Source organism: Mus caroli, chromosome 3 (assembly GCF_900094665.2).
Source record: "Mus caroli chromosome 3, CAROLI_EIJ_v1.1, whole genome shotgun sequence".
Taxonomy (NCBI): domain Eukaryota; kingdom Metazoa; phylum Chordata; class Mammalia; order Rodentia; family Muridae; genus Mus; species Mus caroli.
In genome coordinates this window covers 116,979,043-116,999,692 of record NC_034572.1, presented here as the reverse complement: position 1 = coordinate 116,999,692, position 20,650 = coordinate 116,979,043, and the positions used below count along the sequence as shown (strand labels likewise).

Genomic DNA, 20,650 nt, shown 5'->3' with positions numbered 1-20,650 from the left:
CCCTGCAATCAATGGGCTCATCTTGCTCAACTTTCTGTTCCTGGCATTCGGAAATATCTCATATATAGAGGTCAAGGATGGATGGATGGATGGATGGATGGATGGATGGATGGATGGATGGGTGGGTGGATGGATGGGTGGACAACAGGTGCATGGCACTCTAAATCATAAGCTAGCCATTTTTATTACAACTAACTTCTAAATAGTAATAGAAGTGTTCTTTTGTTTTAGGTCATTCTGAAACTCACGAATGTAGCTGGAATATATAATTCCAAGTTAGAATTTTTAGGAAGGTATAAACATTGGCATAGTTGGATAACGAAGCTGGGCAGGCTGCTAGAAAGGGTGCCTTCACAACTATTTATTTCAAACGGAGGACTTAGATCACAAAACGCATGAATATTTTAAAACTAAGAAACCGATTTCTCATAAATTAAGGTTCAAGTTGCATTAATGATAGAATGTCACATCTCTGTCTGCCATGATAGATAGGTAGACAGACAGACAGACAGATAGACACAGGCATACACAACATGGAGATCATGGAAGGTAGATGAATGGGGTCACTCAGGGTCTTCACTCTCCAGGATAGAAAAGTGCAGCCATGAAGCCACATCCCAGGTCTATACAATGGTGTCCCCATGGAAGAGAAGACAGACTTAGTTTAAAAAGAAAGATTATGCAAAAAAAGACACCAGGAGAAGACCTGGCATCTACAAGCCAAGGACAGGAACCAGGAGAGTCTGTATCCTTTTCAGTCCCTGCTTCTGAAGTCCCTGCCTCTGAAGTGGCCAACTTCACTAAGACCCTGGGTTTTAATGTCTTGCTTCCTGACTGTGAGATAATAAATATCGTATCTCCTGACTGTGAGATAATAAATATCATTTCTGTGTGACACCACTCCATCTGTGGACTTCACACCAACACAAGCAGATTGATACATGCACCTTTGGTTGCCTATTTACTGGAAGGGTCTTCTGGTTTCAGGAGAACAAACTAGTGAAAATTTAAGGGTAAAAATGATCAGAACAGCTAAAGAGGTGGAATCAGGGAGTTGATGATCAAAATATTACTTAATGCAGCTTAAAACAACATGCAGGATTAAGGTATTATGATTTGACATTTGTTAACTAAAAAGATTTGTTGGCAAGATGAACATATTTTATTTTTCTATACCCAAATCTACATCCCCTCCCCCCCAAAAAAAAAACAAAACATGTGGTGCTGTTTAAAGCCCTCACTGAGACTCTCATACTGTGGCAAAATAAGCTGTGAAGTCATTGGGGTGTGTCCTAATTCACTGTAACCTATGTCCTAATGAAGAGAGAGAGAGAGAAAAGACAATGTTTAGTTCTCCATCCTTCCTTGTCGTCTCCAGAATGATTCGACCTTTAGCTTAAATCCTTAGTCAGGATTACTTCATGAGACAGGAGAGAGAATCACATAGCAGAGTCAAAACCAGCAAATGCTTAAGTGACTGTGCTATGCACTTCTAACATTCAAACTGTGGCAAGTTTTAGCTATGTGTGAAACAGAACGTTTGAGGCTTTATATTTCTTATTAAAGTGTCTGAAATTTTACTCTTCTTCACAAAAGAAGGTTTAAAAGAACAGTGATTTCCCCAAAACAAAACTTAATCTGATGAAGTTTTTCAAGATTCTTAGTTTTCATCTTTTACACTTTTAAATCTTTGTTTAAATGTTAGGAGAATATACCTACATGGAATTAGATCTCCATGATCTATCGCAGTAGTTTTAAGAAAATTTCATCTATTCTATTTTTATTTAATTTACTTTTATGTATATTGAGTGTTTTGTTTGTAAAAAATGTCTGTGCATGCTTGGTTCCTACAGAGGCCAAAAGAGGGGCTGGGATCACCTGAGACTATACTCACTACTAGTGGGGAGCTGACATGTAACTTCTTAGAATTAAATATCAGACCTCAAGAAGAACAGCCAGTGCTCTTCACTGAGACAGCTCTCCAATCCTAAATTTGTATAGACTCTAAATAAAATGACAAACCATATTTTAGGTTTTAATGTTTGGGGGTGTGTGTGTGTGTGTGTGTGTGTGTGTGTGTGTGTGTGTGTAAATGTCTCTGGGACCCATTCTCAGGATCATAATTATGATTGTCAAGGTAGGTAGACAACCTCAGGGAGTTGGTTCTCTCCTTCTATCATAAAAACTCTTCCGATCAAATTATAAACATTTTTAAATTGAGCAATCTAGATTTTTAATGAAAAGCAAATCCAGATTTAGACATGAAATGGTAGTTGAGAATTCAAAAGGTTATTTTTCATGGAAAACAGACCTTTTCACAATAAAATCAAGGATGGAAAATGTTTCACATTCCAGACCACTGGTTGGAGGAGCAGAGTGGACATCTGTGACCTCAAGAGCAACATCTTGTCCTTACCTGGAGAAAGCCTATGTCCATCGCTGTCAGGATAGCAGGTGAGGCCCACATCTTCTCTATGGCTGCAGTCGTGCCTTCCCCACTGTCTCCTGGAACACTGAATGAAGCTGACTTCTTTTCCTGAGCAGCTGACGTCATCCAGCCATATGGGCCTGTTGCTGCCATCAAAATGGTTCACAGAGGACTGTTTGCCGTATCTGTGGCAATGAAATGAGTGCTGTTAGCAGAACTGCCATCCCAGGCATTGAGAGACCAGTAAAAACAACCTAATTTAGTATCGTGACTTCAGAGGATAAGAGTCTGACCTTTCTCAGGCCTTGGAGACTCAACTGTGCTTGCTTTGCTGTACATTTGAATTAACTTAAGGTCTTTTGGTTAACTTGATGAGTAACTAACCCATAACTCACTCTTGTGTTTTGACTACAGTTTAACCCACCAGCTTGAGAGCGTGCAAAGAGATAAACCTCAAATTCCTCACCATGGAATAGCTCTGTGAAGTAGAGAGAGAAGATGATGGTTTGGTTTGGGTCTCTGCTCGTCTGAGTTCATCAGCTTCCCTCAGGTTCTCCGGAGTCCTTCTCCAAGAGAGAGTCCCAATTCACTGCCTGCTCACAATTGGGACCCAATCCTGGATTAAAATTTGGCTGTTGTCCCAGCAAAGTAAGAATGACGAGTGTCTTTTCATAAGGTTATGTAAGTTTAATGCACAAAATTTTTTTATAAATGACACTGTGTGCCAACTGACTTTATTAAATTATATTATGCATTGCAATAAGTGATAAGTTATGCAGTAGCAAATATCTTTAAAATTGAAAAGTTGGCAGTTGGGTAACTGCATTTATTTTCACCCTTCTCTCAATATTTCTGTTTGTTTGTTTGTTTGTTTTGTTTTTTTAAGAATCATGGCAGGTATCACTAAACTTGAAGATCTTCAAAGTGCCTTCAAATCTCAGAGTCTGTGAAATTCACCTCTCAGTCAGAAATCTTGGGCCAGCCCCTCACCTCACTCTATACTTTTATTACTTCTCTACCAAGAACATATGACAAATTTTCCAGTTGCATGAATTTTCCTAATAGCTCTACTGTGCAGTCATTACATTTTTCTAACTTGATAAATCATTTAATAAGTTAAGGCAACAGTTTTAAATAGTTACTTTAAGGTCATTTGTCTAACTAATCCAGTTTTTGTTTTTTGTTTTGTTTTTTGTTTTGTTTTTTTGTTTTTTCACAGCAACCAATGAAGTTAAATTGCATACTGCCGTCACTCTTGACTTCAAGCATTCTGCCAATCAGCGTATTAACCTTATTTCTCTCTGTCTAATTCAGCCACGAAACATATAACAGGAAGTTGTTAGCCTGGGTCTGCATTTATACAACGAAACCAAGTTTACTCTTTCTCAATCCAAGTGAATCACCGCTTTCAGAACTTCCTCTGTAACTTAATGGTGGCGCACGCTCACCCTGACACACCACTGAGAACATTTTAAGTAACCCCAAGTCCAGATAGTTTATCTACGAAAGGAAATGGTATGGATCTCTAAAACTGAAGTATAAACTACATGTCAACTAAACTATAAAATATGGAGGAAAAACTTAAGTGTAAAATATAACTCCATATTTTATAGTTTAGTTGACATTTAGTTTATACTTCAATTTTTCACTGATTATTCACTAATTCACTAGTTGATTATTTTCACTAATGAGAAAAAAATGTAAAAATAAATTCCCACATCTGAGACTGAATTGTCAGCCTAACAGCCTCATCCATTACAACATGGCATAAGCTAAGAAGTTCTTATTAATTAAATGGTCATATGTATTTGGCAATTATACCCCTTGACCTAGTAAGTTCAACAACTGCTATCTGCCCAAAATTATAAACGTCAGTTAATTTGTACATTTGTATCTTCATGGTGGCATTATTTATGATTAAGCTGAAAGTTACTCTTACCCTAGAAAATTAGCCTGAATATAATTAAATCATGGTGTGAGAGTTTCCCCAAAGCATGTGACTCTGTACCATTATAAAACTAAGGCAAGTGTCTAGACAATCACAGATTTAATATACTGACTGATACAGAATGACACATGCAAAGTATGTGTAATTCTTACAAAATGTGTAAGAATGGGAAGTTTCTTTTTCAAACTTTCTTTTTAAAATACCAATTTAAACATAGCTCTAGCCAGCTTGGAAGCTGTGTAATTTACAGCTTTGTGGGTATTTGCTATATTTCAAGCTGACATTAAGTAATTTCACCAACTTTTAAAATAATCACATAGAAATATGAAACACGAGAATGAAGGGGCATCCATGGGCTTCATTTGAATATTTACCTCAAGGCCATTGTTTCCAGTTACTTAAATCAACTTAGATCTTTACAGTGGAATGTATTATGTATGTAATACTAATGACATACTGCCCTAAGTGTGCTACTCAGATTGCAAGTGGGCAAGGTCAAAGGCTAGTTCTAAAGGCCATCTCATGACAAGAGGGCTGTTCTTTTCCAACAAAAGTGTCAATTATCATCGTGTTCCAAGAAAGAACCATGTGACATCACAACATTCCTCAATGAAACTGCTGAAATTGTAGACACAATGATGTCAAAACTAATAACCTCTAGTAGTAAAAATACATCATAATAAAAGCGAGCATTCACAAAACTTCCCTGAATAGACAAAAGAGCACACCAGAAGTCACTCATAACTTCAACCAATTTGCTCAAGAAAAGAGAGGTTAGAAGGAAAGGTACATGAGATAAATGGCAAGAGATGGTTATGCACTATCTTTTAAAATGTCATGTTTTAATCATAATTCCATTTGTAGGTAGATAGGTGAGGTAGGTAGGTAGGTAGGTAGATAAGTAGGCAGATAGGTAGGTAGGTAGGTAGGTACGTAGGCAGGTCAGTTGCAATAGTAGGTAGATAGGTCAGTAGGTGGGCATTACTAATATGACAGGCAAATGATGACAAACTAATGAAGATGATGGTAACAGATGATAAGCAAATAGACAGATGACAGAAGACACACAGATAAGCATCTAGTAAGTCAGGCATATCTATTTTTAGAAATTAAAGATAAAAATTATGCAGCAATTCTGACTTTAAAGATGTGTTTTGGCATTCAACGTTCCCACACCAGTGAGTCTTACTTAAATCCCAGCAGTCGACAAGCCACGTATGTGTTCATCTCAGTCCAGCCATCATCACAGACTGTTCCCCATTGTCCCTTGTAGTATACCTCCAGTCGACCTTCATGGATACTTTTTCCTCCTGCCAGTCTGATGACACCATCTGTGATAGGAGATAAAAACACAGAGCAAACTAACTGAGAGAGAGAGAGAGAGAGAGAGAGAGAGAGAGAGAGAGAGAGGAGGGAGGGAGGGAGGGAGGGAAGAATGAATCTTTGTTTGGCCTGATGTGCCACTGTGTTCAGACCTCCCTCTGAGCTATTTGATAGCCTATCATTGCGCTCTACAATGAGGTTACTGTACTTTTTTTCTGAGGATTAACACATTTGTCCTTCTGATATTTGTAGGCTATTCTCCAAGTAGAAAATATATTCTGATGTAATTTCTAAGTACATATTTTTATTTTTCTATATTAAATCCTATCTAGGAAATTTCCCATAATTCCACTCCTCTCAAATCTAAACAACAGTGGTCATTTTCATTGAAACAGCAAAGTATATAGTGACGTAAGGTGGTATTTCAAATTTTTAAGTGCAAATCAAAATACTAAACTAGGAATGCAGGAAAAGTTACTCTGGGTAAAGAGTGATCTGTCTTCAGACACTCATGGGTGATAAAAGCACACCTTGCCTTTGCTCTTTTACTGATAATACAGATCTGAAATTTGAATCTTATTAACTCGATGAGTAATTATACACGGAGAATTCTACACAAAAGTTTGAGAGCAGAAAGCACAATATTTCATTCTCCAAAAAGGTAGACTTAAAAGCTACTTCTAGTATGTATAAATGAATTGTGTTGCTAATAAAAACAACAGCATAAATAAATAAAGAAGTATGAAATCAGCATTCCATGGATACTAATTCTTTTACTTTTCATGCTCGCGCGCACACACACACACACATACAAAAATAAAAATAATTTAAAGCATCCTCTTCTATGATACATGACCCATATGAACAGACACGCTGCAATGTGCATCAGTCTAAAATGTAATTACAAAGCTAGCTTGGTCTCTCCATCAGTTTTCTTTAATCAGCAATCACATCCACACTGTTGATCAGCAGCTACCAACACATCTGGGAAAGACTGCCTATGAGCTGAATGGATGGAAGATGTAATGCACTGACACCTAATGTCTGGTATGAATCACTGCACACTAATTTTGAGTGTTGGGTATTGCATATTAAAGCAACAAAGATTTGTTGGGCTTTAAATAGAAACATTTAGAAATAAGTGAGTGAAGAAATTATAATTTGAAATTTAAAAAAATGTGTTCTATTTTATCTTAAGTTTTGCTTAAGAGCATTATCTGTCTGCTTGTTAACAATATCTGAATTGAGAAAGAAAGCTAAGGCAATACCAGTCAGAAGGGCAGAAGGTAGCACATTTAGGAAGTGACACCCTTACCTGTTAGAGGAACACAAGACACTCCAGCATCTTCTTTATGGCCACAGTTATGTTCGCCCCAGGAGCTCTTTGGACATTGCTCAATTGACAGCTCGTTTCCAGTGCAGCGTACTTCATCCAACAATATTGGGCCAGATCCTTCCCCAAAATGTGCCTGATGCCATGCTTTGGCAATGCCACTGAACAGACATAAAAGCAGATGAATTATGAATTCAACAACGACAGGTACTTCCTCCCCGCCTCTGGCAAACACAGTGATTAAGCCCACTCCCTAGTCTTCACCAGAGGTTATTATTGAGGGTCTTTACTCTCTTTGGTCCACCACTACACGAGTTTAAAAATGGTTGGTATTCCTCAACCTTTACCCCCCTTTTGCATAACATAATAATATAACATAATCTCTGGGTTTTAAACAGTATAGTATCAACGACCCCAAAGAAACACCATATTTCCAAGCCTCGTACCAAAGGGCTGTTTATGACATAACATAAACACTATCTTAACAAGGTTTAAGTACATTATTAAGTCATTCTTGTTGCTGTACACCTATCCATACCATCTGTCTGTAGAAGTTTTTTATCATCTCAAAATAAAACTTTACCATTAAGTTTTTAACGGTGCTATTTAAACAGAAACTGCGGTGGATGATTTGAAGGCAAGCCAAGGGAACAGCTGGGACTGGAGAAGTCACGCTGGCCCAAGTCGTGGCCCCTCCATGCACACACTTTTTGGAGACAAGGTCTCAAACCATAACCTAGACTACTCTGAAACCATCTCTGTAGTCCAGGCTAGCCTTAAGCTTACAGTAATCATTCTGCCTCAGTCTCTGGAGGGCTGGATTGGAAGCAAAAGTAACCCTCTTTCTTTGCTAGTTGTTTTTTATGGTGATTATTCATCACAGCAACAACTTAAAACATGTGCTTTTACAAGAGAGAGAGTTTGCTGGAAGAAAGCAAAGGACGTGATTCAGGTGACACAGTGCTACCCAAGAGAATGAGCCCTGACTGGGCAACTGTGCAGGTCATGGGAAAGCCAGGCTGAGGGAAAGGCGAAGTAACCTCCTCCTTAGAGCTTTGTACCAAGAAAAGATATCAAGGAAAAAAATTCAGTCAGCACAGTTCACTGGCTACAATAGGCGAGAAGGAAACCAAAACACCAGGGGATGATGTAAAATTTGATCCCAAACTCCTAGCAGAAACAAAATTAAATCCAGATGGTATAACGATGGAAAGGGGGGGGTGGAGAGGAGTGGGGGTGTGGAATAAGTGTGTGTGTGACAGAGACAGAGAGACAGAGACAGGGGGTGGGGGGAAGAATAGTAAAAAGTTACCAAGTTAAAATAGTAGGAGTGTTGTTCTTATAACCTTGGATATAAGAGATGTATTTCTCAACAAGACAGGAAGCCCAGAAGGCAGGATATGAAGCTTAAAAAGGTTACATCTGAGTACATACAAATTGGAAACTACCACATAATCAGTCAGAGGAAAGCTGAACACTTTAGAACAAATATTTGCAATACATAACAGCAACCAAACCAATTCTTGGTAATTACCAAGGATAGGAATCTTACTAGATTTTATTGAATAAGAAAACAACCTATTTCAAAAGTAATAGGGTGACAGGATGGATTCAAGTGGGGAAAGAGTTACCTGTGGCCACTGACTACATGAGATGTTCTAGCTCCTAAGGGGTCAGATTCAAGGACAATAAAGCATTCTTACACGTCACATTTTTTTCACAAATTTAAAGGATTCATACTATCTGAATGCAAAACTTTGGCAAAGGCTTTCTATCTCCAAGGAAAAAGGTCACAAAGACCTGGGTCCCTGCTGCCTGGGAATGAGCCCTTACTCTGGGGCCGAACAACTTAACGCACTGCAATTTCTCAGATAAAAGGGGGAGCCCTGCTGCTTGCCTTTGGCCTGCCTCTCATCCTAGTACTAGGGAGTGGCAATTCCAAACCATGACCCGAGAGAAGTTAGCTTATGCCAAAGTATTTCTAAAGCACCAATGTGTATTTTATTTTCTGTCTTATCTATTTCCATATTTTCCACTGAAACAATATCATGTTAAAATATTTAATTAATATAATGGATCATGAAAACAGTAATAAACATGAGGGGGAAAGCACTGACCAGAAAAAACATGTCATGCAACATTAACTTAGTTTTCTACTTTAACATTTGCATTTATTAACATCAGGATAACATGTGCATGTTTATGCGTATATACACACACACACACACACACACACACACACACACACACATACATAGACACATTCCTTCAGCTAGGATTTTCTATTGACCTGCTGCTGGTTTTCACGGGAAAAACAAAGAAATGTATGACTTCTCCTAAAGAGATCAGACAGTACTGAGGAAAGAGGCAAAACTTACAAGCTAGGACTTCAAAGAGTTCTATGTGAATTCAGTGAGCCATGTGTGCTCTGTCCTTCCCTTATGGAAATAATTTTCACACTAGCCTGCCAGTTTCATGCTGAAGCTCCGGGAGTTCACACCTTTCATGCCTTGACTACAGAGAAAGCTTATGGGAAACACTGCTCTGATATAATAATAATGCACTGGCTGGTTCTGTGCGAAGCCATTTGACCTTGGTGACAGCAAGTCCCAAGGAACACTGCCTAGTTTCATTCTGTGTCTGACCCTTATCCAATGTGTTCCGTTCACTAATCAAAGTGGATGGACTCGTTATAGATAGACGAGGCCAAATAAACACCACCATCTGACCCAAACTTGGCCACTACTTGAAGTAAACAAGGTAGGTAGGCCAGATAAGCATATATATTCTTTAGGTTATAAAGAACTGGCTCTTTAACTGCACATACCAGTTTGTGACACTTGCCCTCTGGCTATAGGAACTCATTTTACTGATCAGTGTACTGGGTCTATCTGGAAGGCAGTCCCCTCCATCACCAGTGACTCCCGATCTGCAATGACTCCTTATGACTTGCTTGGCACTGGCCTAAGAGCACTGTGCATATTAACTTATTTAATCTCTCTCCCTGCAACTTCATGAAGTTACAACATCAATTTTACAGATAAGAAAACTGAGGCTGACAGTTAAATCGCTTTCCCAGAATCCTACTATGTCTAAATGGCAGCTACCAATAGGCTCTGGACATCTAGTGTGTTAGAGCTTCCTGGGGTATTTTGAATTGAGGACATATGCTCTGTCTAACCCAGTCCAGCCAAAACACCACCAGTACCGGTTTTTTTCTTCTCTTTTTATTTCACATCTGTGTTTTAGCTCTGCCTTTTAACAGAGTACAACATGATTGAAAACAAAATCCTCTATTGATGGAGCCCCAAGTCAAGCCTGTTTCTCTCTAACAGGGCGGAATCAAGAACAAGGCTCCTAGTGGGCTTAACTTGCCCATCTGTTAGCAAACTTCCCTCTCCGGTTAATCAATTCCATATATCTAGAAAGTTTTCATTGTGAATTTTGTAAGATTTTTTTTAATGGACAGGAAAATTTTTTTAAAAGGAAAAAATTTAAAAAGCAACTTATACAAAATAATTTTTAGTCTAACTATTTAACAGGATTCTGTAGGAGCATTTTATGGCTCCTCTAAAGGGGGGGAAGCACTAATGGAAAGAAACATTTAAAATAATTGAATTTCTATGTAAATTATGGAACTTCAGCACAATGAAATGTGATGTCATGCTAAGCTGTGCTTTTAAAGCCATGAGGGAATGCTTTTAATATAAATTCACAGAAAGGAAGTTGAAAATGTCTCCACCTGAATTTCACTGAGTATATACACGTCCCCAGGTTATCTAATTTTATGGCATCTGCCTGTCTCCCTTTTTTCTCTTCATGGTCCTCACACTCTGAGTTAATGAAATTTAAGTATCTTAACTACGATAATTCCTTTTGCATTTAGAAAGCTTTCCAGCTACCAAAACACACAGAGGCTATTAAAATATGAGGGTCAAAATGACAGAATCTCACAAGGAAATTGTAACTAGCACTCCAGTGACGACGCTCCGTGCAGTTTCCCTTCGCTGGTTCAGCAAAGCAAGCAGAAGTGAGAGGAAATCTGCCTAAGAACAAAGTATGAATAAAGCATGAAACAACTATGCCTTCCGCCATCAACCAATGACCATAAAAACAATTTCACCCAAAGGTACTTAGACTTTCAATAAGCAAGCAGGGAGGAAGAAGATTTGCATAGTATTACTTGAATACAAGCTCTGAGGGAAGTATATAAGCCAGGGGAAAGAAAGGCGTGTGGACCGGATGGCTGGCCCAATGCGTCAAGAAAAGCTCTGTGAAGCTGGGTTGCTTGTTGACCACAGTTTTCGGGAGGACTTTGCAACTTGTCACAGCATCACCAGCCTTTAATGGTGAAACTGATAAGCAGTAGGAAGTGGAAGGTGATTAAGGGAAGACTGGGGGACACTGAGTTCTTCCCTCCTATTTCTCCTCACCTCCCATCCCTGAGGTAAGGAGCTTGTTTTAATGTGATGTTCTGTCTCATCACAGGCCCCAAAGAAAAGGGGCCAACCAACCAAAGAGTGAAGCCTCGGAAACCACTCCCAGATATGTGGGAGACTGAGGCAGGAGGATTACAAATTAAAGACTGACTGTCCTTGACTACAAAGTGAGTTCAAGGGCAGGCTGGGTAAGTTAGTTTCTTTCTCAAAATAAAAAGTCAAAAAAAAAAAACAAAAAACAAAAACCAAAACATCAAAAAAGTCAAAAAAAAAAAAAAAACCAAAACATCAAAAAAACGAGAGAGACAAGAGATGAGGATTTGAGCTTAGTGACAGGACACTTGAATGTCAGGAGTCAGTCTTCAATCAAGAAAGCAATGAGCTAATCCTGAAGAGAGTAAGAGAGTAATGTAGTTACTTAACTACATTAGCATCGGCTTCCTAGTGAGTGTGCTTCTGTCTCCTTCCAGTTTCTAGACTATTTGTCAACAAGGTCTTTTTAGGAACTGTCTTAGTCAGGGTTTCTATTCCTGCACAAACATCATAACCAAGAAACAAGTTGGGGAGGAAAGGGTTTATTCAGCTTACACTTCCACACTGCTGTTCATCACCAAAGGAAGTCAGGACTGGAACTCAAGCAGGTCAGGAAGCAGGAACTGATACAGAGGCCATGGAGGGATGTTCCTTACTGGCTTGNNTCCCCTGGCTTGCNCAGCCTGCTCTCTTATAGAACCCAAGACTACCAGCCCAGAGATGGCACCACCCACAAGGGGCCTTTTCCCCTTGATCACTAATTGAGAAAATGCCTTACAGTTGGATCTCATGGAGGCATTTCCTCAACTGAAGCTCCTTTCTCTGTGATAACTCCAGCTGTGTCAAGTTGACACAAAACTAGGCAGTACAGGAACTTTTTTTTTTTTTAGAAACCATTTCTTTCTTTATTAAACATAACTTGCAAGTGACAAATATTACAAAGTTTTTTTTCTTTTAATCATTTCTCCAAAATTAACTTATTATTTAAATCTTTACTGCTGAAATGCTCAACAGCCTCAGAAACAGATGGGAGCATATGAAACCTTTCGAAAACCAGTTCCTATTGGTTTTAGTTTGTATTTTTATAATGAAAATACATTTTGTATTTCAAAAAGAGTGCCACACTACAACATGAACTTTTATCATCACTTGATAACTCCATGTATTTTTAACATTCCATATGTCATTTAAATTTAATATGCATTTTCTAAGTAACAAAATGTTGCCTTTCTATCTGCCTTGTGGTTTATAATAATCCTTATTGTAAATATTAAAATCACAAGGGGAATCCAAGAGATGCCCAAAACAACATAGGCTGTTTCTATTACTCTTGGTTGCCTCCCCGGTAAAACCATTTTACTGAAGAAACCACCCACTTTCGATAGAAGAGGTTGGGGAACTGAGCTGGAGCCAACATGGATGCCTCCGCAGGAGGACTATCTCTCAAAGCATCTGAAGGTGCTATGTAAGCTAATAATAGAAAAAAGCAATGAATACCCTGCCCAGACGGAGAGACCGCAATCGGCAGCCATGAACAGCACGGCAAAATATCCCTAAGGATGTAATCAATAGGTACTTATTTCTTGGGGATAATGAAAAATCATCTAATTGGACTTAAGATCTACTGAATAGGAAGGGCTTCAAGTCTGATAATGTATATCTAGCCAATTACCCATGACTTGTAAGGTCATCATGACCCCTAGAGAAAAAAACCTATTACTGCCACTTTCTAAACCAGTATAATTCCTAACTGCATTCTAAATCCTTACCCACAGATAAGTGTCCCACTGACCACTCATCAATGAAACTTCTCTTTACAGCAGATAAAGATAATTACAGAAATTCACAGCTGGAAGGATGCATAGACCAACCGACTGTGGGGTGCCTGACCTCAACTGATACCTCTACAGCATGGCTCCTATACCTAAGGCTCGGGGAACATCACAGAAGATGAGACAGAAAGATTTAAAGAGTCAGAGGACTGGAATGTCTGTTATGAGATCGTGTGTTCTAGATAGGGAAGCTATATCCAAGAAATCTCCATAATGTGAATGCCTGAAGAAGACCAGCACGATGATGTCATAGGTGGGCATGCCGATGTGGATGGGGGAAATCTTATAAGGCTCTATTCCTAGAAGAAGAGCTACAGGCAATTAAAAAATACAAGCTGCTAAGAAAAGAAGATCCGGTCTTCACCAGAGACAAACCCACTTGATCTGAAGTAATCAGCCCTAAACGCATATACATGTGAGCAGCACTAAATGGACCCACCAGGTTATAGTTTGTATATACATGTGTGTATATATGTTTATATGTAACAATAATAATTTTAAAAAGAGACCAGGAACTTGAGAGGGAACGTGGGGGCACAGGAGTTGGAATGGCAAAAGGAGGCACGGAAATGATGCAAATAGTGTACTCATGTATTAAAGCCTCAAAAACTTAAAAGTTTTAATTAATAAAAAGTCAATATAATGCCAGGAAGTGGTGGTATATGCCTTTAATCCCAGCCATTGGAAGGCAGAGACAGGTGGATCTCTGAGTTCAGGGCGAGCATGGTCTATAGAGTGAGTTCCAGGACAGTCAAGGCTACACGGAGAAGCCCTGTTTCAGGGAAAACAACAACAACATGCCATTGACATAGTCTTTAAAATACTGTTTTGGGTAAAGGCATAGGTTTCTTCATAGTCAAGTTGAAAATCACTTGGCACATGGTGAATATAAATAATTGACAGAGCAGTAAATACAGATTATACTAATTAGAGTGCTTTGAAAATTCAGAATCCAGAGATAGTTCTAAATAAAATGAAGAATGTCTGGGTAGAGAAATTGCATCTGGAACATCTCACCACCAAATGCTCAGCTTACTTTTAATGTTCAACATCTTTTAAACTAACACTCCCTTGTTAGATTGACCCTGACAGCTAAGATATCTTGTACAATTATTACATAACTAACAACTGTAAATTAGAAAGCATGTCATAGGAGAGCAAACTGTTAGGAAGAGCTATTTTGTAACAACGCCAAGGTAGGAGGACAGCAGGCTTGGAGAAGCCTGCAGGTGTTCATGCTGCCATGCTGTTATATCTCCAACAGCAACAGTTGCAAACATTAATAACACTGGCCTTGAAACTTATACCTAGACAAACAATAAAAATGATCTCCAAATTTCACAATTTGTTACGGTTCTATTAAAAAGAACTGACCAGCCCTATAGCTGACCCACCTAAAGAAAGTGATTATAGCAGCCAACTACACTGCTAGTGATTAAGGTCAAAGTCACTGTTTCAGGATTTCTTATGCTCCTTCGTTTCCCACACATGAACTACAAATCAGACGTTAAGTTACACAGAGAAAGTGAAGATGTCACTTGTATGTTCAATTTTAGTCTTGCCATTAGGGGATAAAACAAACAAATAAACAAAACAGAGGCAGTCTACAGCCGTGACACCGGGTAAAGAGTTAAGTTGGTAACCCTTCACCTGTGGTGACGCCTAAGCAGAATGCTAGCTCCGAGCTAATGGAGCCATTGTGGCTCATTTCCAATTTCAGGGCCTGGAAGAATGAAAGAAGCAAATACATGGCACTAACTCAGAAGATGGGACATTCTCTAGTATGTCTGTGCGAGAAGCCTGAGCAATGAAAACAGAAGAGACTGTCATAGGTGCTCAACGACTTCAGGGACATGATGTTCAGCTACACTAAATTATCTTGGACTAAATCCTCCTGTGGGCCAACCATCTGTACAAGACACTGTGTGAGTGGTGACAAACACTTGAATATGATGAGGAATTAGGATAATTATGATAATGATAATTCAATGTAAAATATTAACTTCTAAAATATCTCGTATAATCCCGGGTAAACTTTTAACTGTGTTAACCAATGTTAGAAAAGCATTATATTAGAAGCCAATGTTAGAAAAGAATAATCACAAGCCCGAAATGACTGTGGATGTTGGTTTTCACCCTGATGTTCTCATTAGACACTTCATTCCATTCTGTATATGGGAACCACTTCCTTTGTACGTGAATAAACATCCTTTGTTCTCAGAATATAACTAACAACAAAAAAAAGGAAGTGATCTTCTAAAGTTTAGATAATCTTTGGGAAAGTTAGATTTAAAGTAAGCTAACAATTAGTGTGGCATCCAATGACTTAGGGGAAAAAACAAATGCGGTAGACAATAGCAGCCTGCTTGTGAGTTATGTAAAGGCCACTCATGAAAGCAGTACAGGTCTTAGTTCAGACACAGGCAAGTTAGACCTACAGAATACATAAGCACTCTTCGGTGAGTTTATGGACAAGTACCAAATTCAAAAATAGTCTTTACTATTGGTTTAAGGAAATGTGCAATTTAAACATACGACACCTTCTTTGGTATATGGAAGTAACCACCAAAAATTAAGAAAATAAAATAAGTTAAAAGCAGCACAAAACTAGCCTGAGCCCCAGCTGCCTGCAGATGACTTCTGCGTCTGCATTGTCCCATTGGTCGTCACAGATGGTCCCCCACTGGCCAGCGTGGTACAGCTCCACTCGACCTTCATGCCCACTGTTCCCACCAACGAGGCGAATGACGGGCAACGCCGGGCCTGTGTGACACAAAGTTAAAGGCAGCTTCAAAGCCACGATTTTGTACTTTTCCATTATAGTACACATATTCCATTTTCTTCCATTCTCAGAAATAATATTAAGCTAAGCCAGTGGCATGCCCATACAAATGCATATCTAATAGATATTATGAGACTCTTGACCAATTAAAATACCCCAAATTGAATTACATTTAGAGAGCGAGCACCTTCGAGGAAATAATCCTAATTCATTTTTTTTTAATTCCAGAACTCAGAAAGGATACATGAATAACTTCCACTCATTTAAGACATAGTTAATTTTTATCACTAATTTTGTATTTAAATTAATTAACATTGAACTTACATTGAACAACTTCAATGTGTAATTATTAGCCATAGTTTTCACATCTCTAATGTATTTGTTTTCAACATGAAATTGCTTTTACATTAGTAGAAATCAATGCAAAGTGTAATCGACTTCATTGGCCACTATAGATTAAACCTCCAATTCACTTGGGTGCAGCTCAGTTCACACTCACATCAAGTGACCACATTCACTCAGTCTTGGTGACTTATAAATCTCTAAAATCCTCTGTTACTATTCTTGGCCCATACACTTGACCATGACATGTCTCCCACCTCTGCCCTCTCCCCCCCCCCCCAAATCCTGCATTGGTTCCCATCTCAGAATCCTTATTTTTGCTGTCCCTCACCCTTGAAAGGAACATACTTGCAGGCATCCCCCTGTTTTTCATATGACCTGTCTCTCTCCATTAGGTTGTCAACTATCAACATTCCTTTCCCCTAGGAAGACTTGCCTGACTGTCTGAGCTAAATCAGTATCCTAACCAGTTCGAGGTGCAAGCTGTAATCTTAGCTCTCTAGAGGTAGAAGTAGGAGGACTGTCACAAGTTGAAGGCCAGAAAGCTCTCGATTGTAAGTTCTAGATCAACCAGGGCTACACAAAGAGATGCCATCTCAAAATAACAAAAATAAAAATGAATTTAAAAAAATCACAAAATGGCAGTCTGAGGCTCTCCCAGCTCCACCAACTAATTTGCCTCTTGGAGGTTTGTGTAATGGTGCAATGGGTTTCCCAGGGTGCCCTGGGAAAAAGTTTTTGAAAGCAGAAGAATTAGATGCCAGGAAGTTCAGGAGGCTGAAGGTTTGGCCCTGGCTGGGGAGAATGAAGGAAAAGATAGACTTGATCCGCTGAGGATAGCCTTAAAGACTGACTGAGTTGAGCCTAAGGTCAAGTTAGATGCATCCTTGAAGCAGCTGAGTATTATGGGGTTCACTGCTGCAGATCTGAAACCCCAGCATACTACTTAGTATCCACAGACACCTCTCTCTGACAGAGCAGTTAATACTACTTAGTATCCACAGACATCTCTCTGACAGAGCAGTTAATCCTTTGTAAGTTTTGAGCGTGCAAAGGCAGGTCTGCCTGTAGATCCCGAAATTCTGACAGCATAGAAAGGAAAGAATTTTTTGACAGGTATAGGTCAACAGAGAAGAGTATGAAAATATCACAAGCAAATCTATTTCTTTGTATACTATGCAAAAAAAAAAAGAGTAAAAATAGAAATGATATGACTGAGGGTAAAAGATGGAATTTATAGGGATAATAAAAGAAAATGAAAAATACAGACAACATCAAGATTTGATGGGCAACTCATGCTCTGGAGAAAGTATCACAGATGTCAGACCACACCTACACCATCCCCTACCACGCCTCTCCCTCACAATCCATCCACAGCAATCCCTGTAAATCGGCCCTTAGGGTGTCTTGTGATGAACGCTTTTGTTTTGTTTTGTTTTGTTTTGTTTTGTTTTGTTTTGTTTTGCTTTGTTTTGCTTTGCTTTGCTTTGCTTTGCTTTGCTTTGCTTTGCTTTGCTTTGCTTTGCTTTTAATCATCCTCTCCAATTTTCCCAGGACCTGTACTCAAACATTGCCTTGGGCTGGCAGCTAGCATTTCAGGTCCTAGAATATCCGATTCTGATGTTATAACCAAAGAAAATGTCAAAAACTGTATGTTGTGTATTCATTAGCTTCGGCTTACCTATTACATCCGAAGGTTACATATTCAAATATATTGTTCACATTCAGAGATGAACATTTGCGTACTTACACCTTATTATTACCTTATACCTAGAAGGTAAGTAGGAACGAGCTGTTACTCAAGCCAACAACCAACAGGAGGGAATATGCTATCTACAACCCAAAGAAAACTGCCAATATTACGATTACACCCCATCCCAATGGCCTAAGTGTGACATGTTTGTTATAGGCTGATGTGTTTTCACGTTTGGTCCACAGTTCCTGCAGCTGTTAGGGAAGGTCTCAGAGCCTCACTGGAGGAAGTGAGTCACTGGGGGCGGGACTTAGAGCTTTGTAGCTCCACCCTACTTCCTGTTTGCCATCCTCTTCCATAGTGTGAATGCACTGACCAGCTAGCTTCTTGCTCAGAATGTTATTCCTTCCCTGCCTACTGCTGTTTCTCCCCTGCCATGATGCACTGTGAGACCCCGACTTAGAGCATTTCTCCCTGGAAGGTAAAGCCCCTGGATGTTCCCTAAGCTTGTTTTCCCTGATCTTTAAAAATACAGCTAGAAAGAAGCTCTTTGTTCTCTATAGCCAGCAAANAGCCTTTTTGTTTCTATACTGTACAACCAGAGATGCTTGCCTTCCTGTGCCGAGGACACGGAGATAAAAATTCAGAAAGAACTCACTCCCCACTCCTGCCTTGAAAATTTCACCAAGGACACCCGGAGAACTCTTCCCAACTCCTCCCAACTCCTCAGCTAGGTGTTAAAAGCTCCCTACTGTCACAGCTCAGGGTCAAACTCCCCTGCCCTGCACGGCAGAGGGACTTTGTCCTCAACTAGCTGATAATAAAACCTCTTGCAGTTTGCATCAGGTGTGGTTTTCTCTCGAGATGTTGGGGTGTTGGCCAGCTCATCCCGGAACTTGAGTGGAGGCCCAGCATTGGGGGTCTTACAGCACCATGTCCTTCTGAAACTGTGAGCCAAAATGAGCACTTTCTCCCTTAAGTCTCACTTGTCAGGGTATTTATCACAATAATGGCATTTGGGAAAGCATTCTGTCCTAGTTGCAGCATTTTATATTTGGAATCAAGATGATCTTGCACCTTCCATGATTTCCTATTGCCAAAATAAGTGTTTCATGTGCAACATGATATACAGTGCATAATATTTTTATAACCAAGTTATATAAAAAGAAAATATGATAAAATTAGATATTGGAAAACCAAATAGAATTCAGAGTTATGCATTCATTTTCAGCAGTATTTAATTATATTGTTGAATATCATTCAAACTTATTTTTGCATTTAAACACTTAAGGAAATGGTTTAAGACATATTTATCATCTAGATATTTAAAACACAGTAAAACTGGAACAAGATTTTTTTTTTTTTAGGATGGGAAAAACTACACATGATAGCAGCTGCCACCTTCTTGGGTCACGCCCCACCCACCAGATGTCTATTTCACAAAACACTATGTTTTCAAATCTCCTTGACAACAAACTTCATTCCAATAAATGGGAATATGGCCCAGTCCAGATAATGAGGTTTGGTTTGTTATTTTGTTTCCTCTGAAAATCCAAAGGCAGATGTTAGCTTTATCAAATGTAAGAAACAAATCTATCAAAGCCTTTGGGTTTTTTATAAATGGAAGAAGCTAATAAAGATGGGTTTGAAAGAGGAAAAAGAAACACTAGAACACACATACACACATCACACATTTGAATAGGTATAGATCAAGGAAACCAAAAGATCAAATCAGAAGCCTTTCACATTTTTACATTTTAAATATTTATTTTGTGCACTTAGCGTTTTGCCTGCATGTATGCATATGCACCTAGAGTATGCCAAGTGACCTGGAGATCATACGAAAACACCCTTATCCCCTGTAATTAGAGCTGCACATGGCTGTTCACGACTAAGTGAGTTCTAGGAGCTGAAACCCAGACCTTGGCAATAGCAACAAGTGCGCAGCAGCTCTGCCACCTCCCCAGCCCTCAGAAGCCTCTACCCTCAGGCTTGAAGAGCTGCTTGTATTGGGTTTTGTTGTCTAAGACATGACCAGAAAGAAAATGGGCAATTTGCAGATATAAAATAGAAGTCCAGATGTTTTTAGGCAAGAATTCTGTCACCTAGGCCAAGTGAGGCTTAGGTTGGAGCTTGGCCTTCACTAAATACCATGCTGAGCTGCAAATGTCTCTAAGCTCTGCCAACCAGTGTGAAAAGAGGAGACACGTAAAGAGAAGCTTTGAAGATTTCTTCCAATTCTGCCATTCTATGTTAGAATTTTAGAATATGTGTCAGCAAGACCTTGAAACTCATAAAATAATAGCATGCAGATGGGATCTACTTTAGCTTGTTAATATACATATTAAAGGTGCAGATGATTTGTAGTTTAAAACTACCTAGCACTTAACTGGTTAACATGGTAATATCTATAACTTTATTCCTGCTACAGCCTCCATCAACCAAACAATAAACAATATTACCAATTGTCTTCACAACCAGTAAGCTGGGTTGCTCT

General features: G+C 39.1%; 1 protein-coding gene across 1 annotated transcript in view; it reads right to left on the bottom strand.

Moving 5' to 3' along the window:
* Positions 1–20,650, bottom strand: part of Prss12 (serine protease 12) — a 55,296-nt gene that overhangs the window by 21,990 nt on the left and 12,656 nt on the right. Inside the window, exons 2-5 of the mRNA XM_021158296.2 lie at positions 15,949–16,099; positions 7,015–7,193; positions 5,566–5,707; positions 2,417–2,613 (exon numbers count right to left, since the gene is read on the bottom strand). Of these exons, the coding sequence (XP_021013955.1) occupies positions 2,417–2,613; positions 5,566–5,707; positions 7,015–7,193; positions 15,949–16,099 (669 nt within the window). The remainder of the gene's footprint in view (positions 1–2,416; positions 2,614–5,565; positions 5,708–7,014; positions 7,194–15,948; positions 16,100–20,650) is intronic.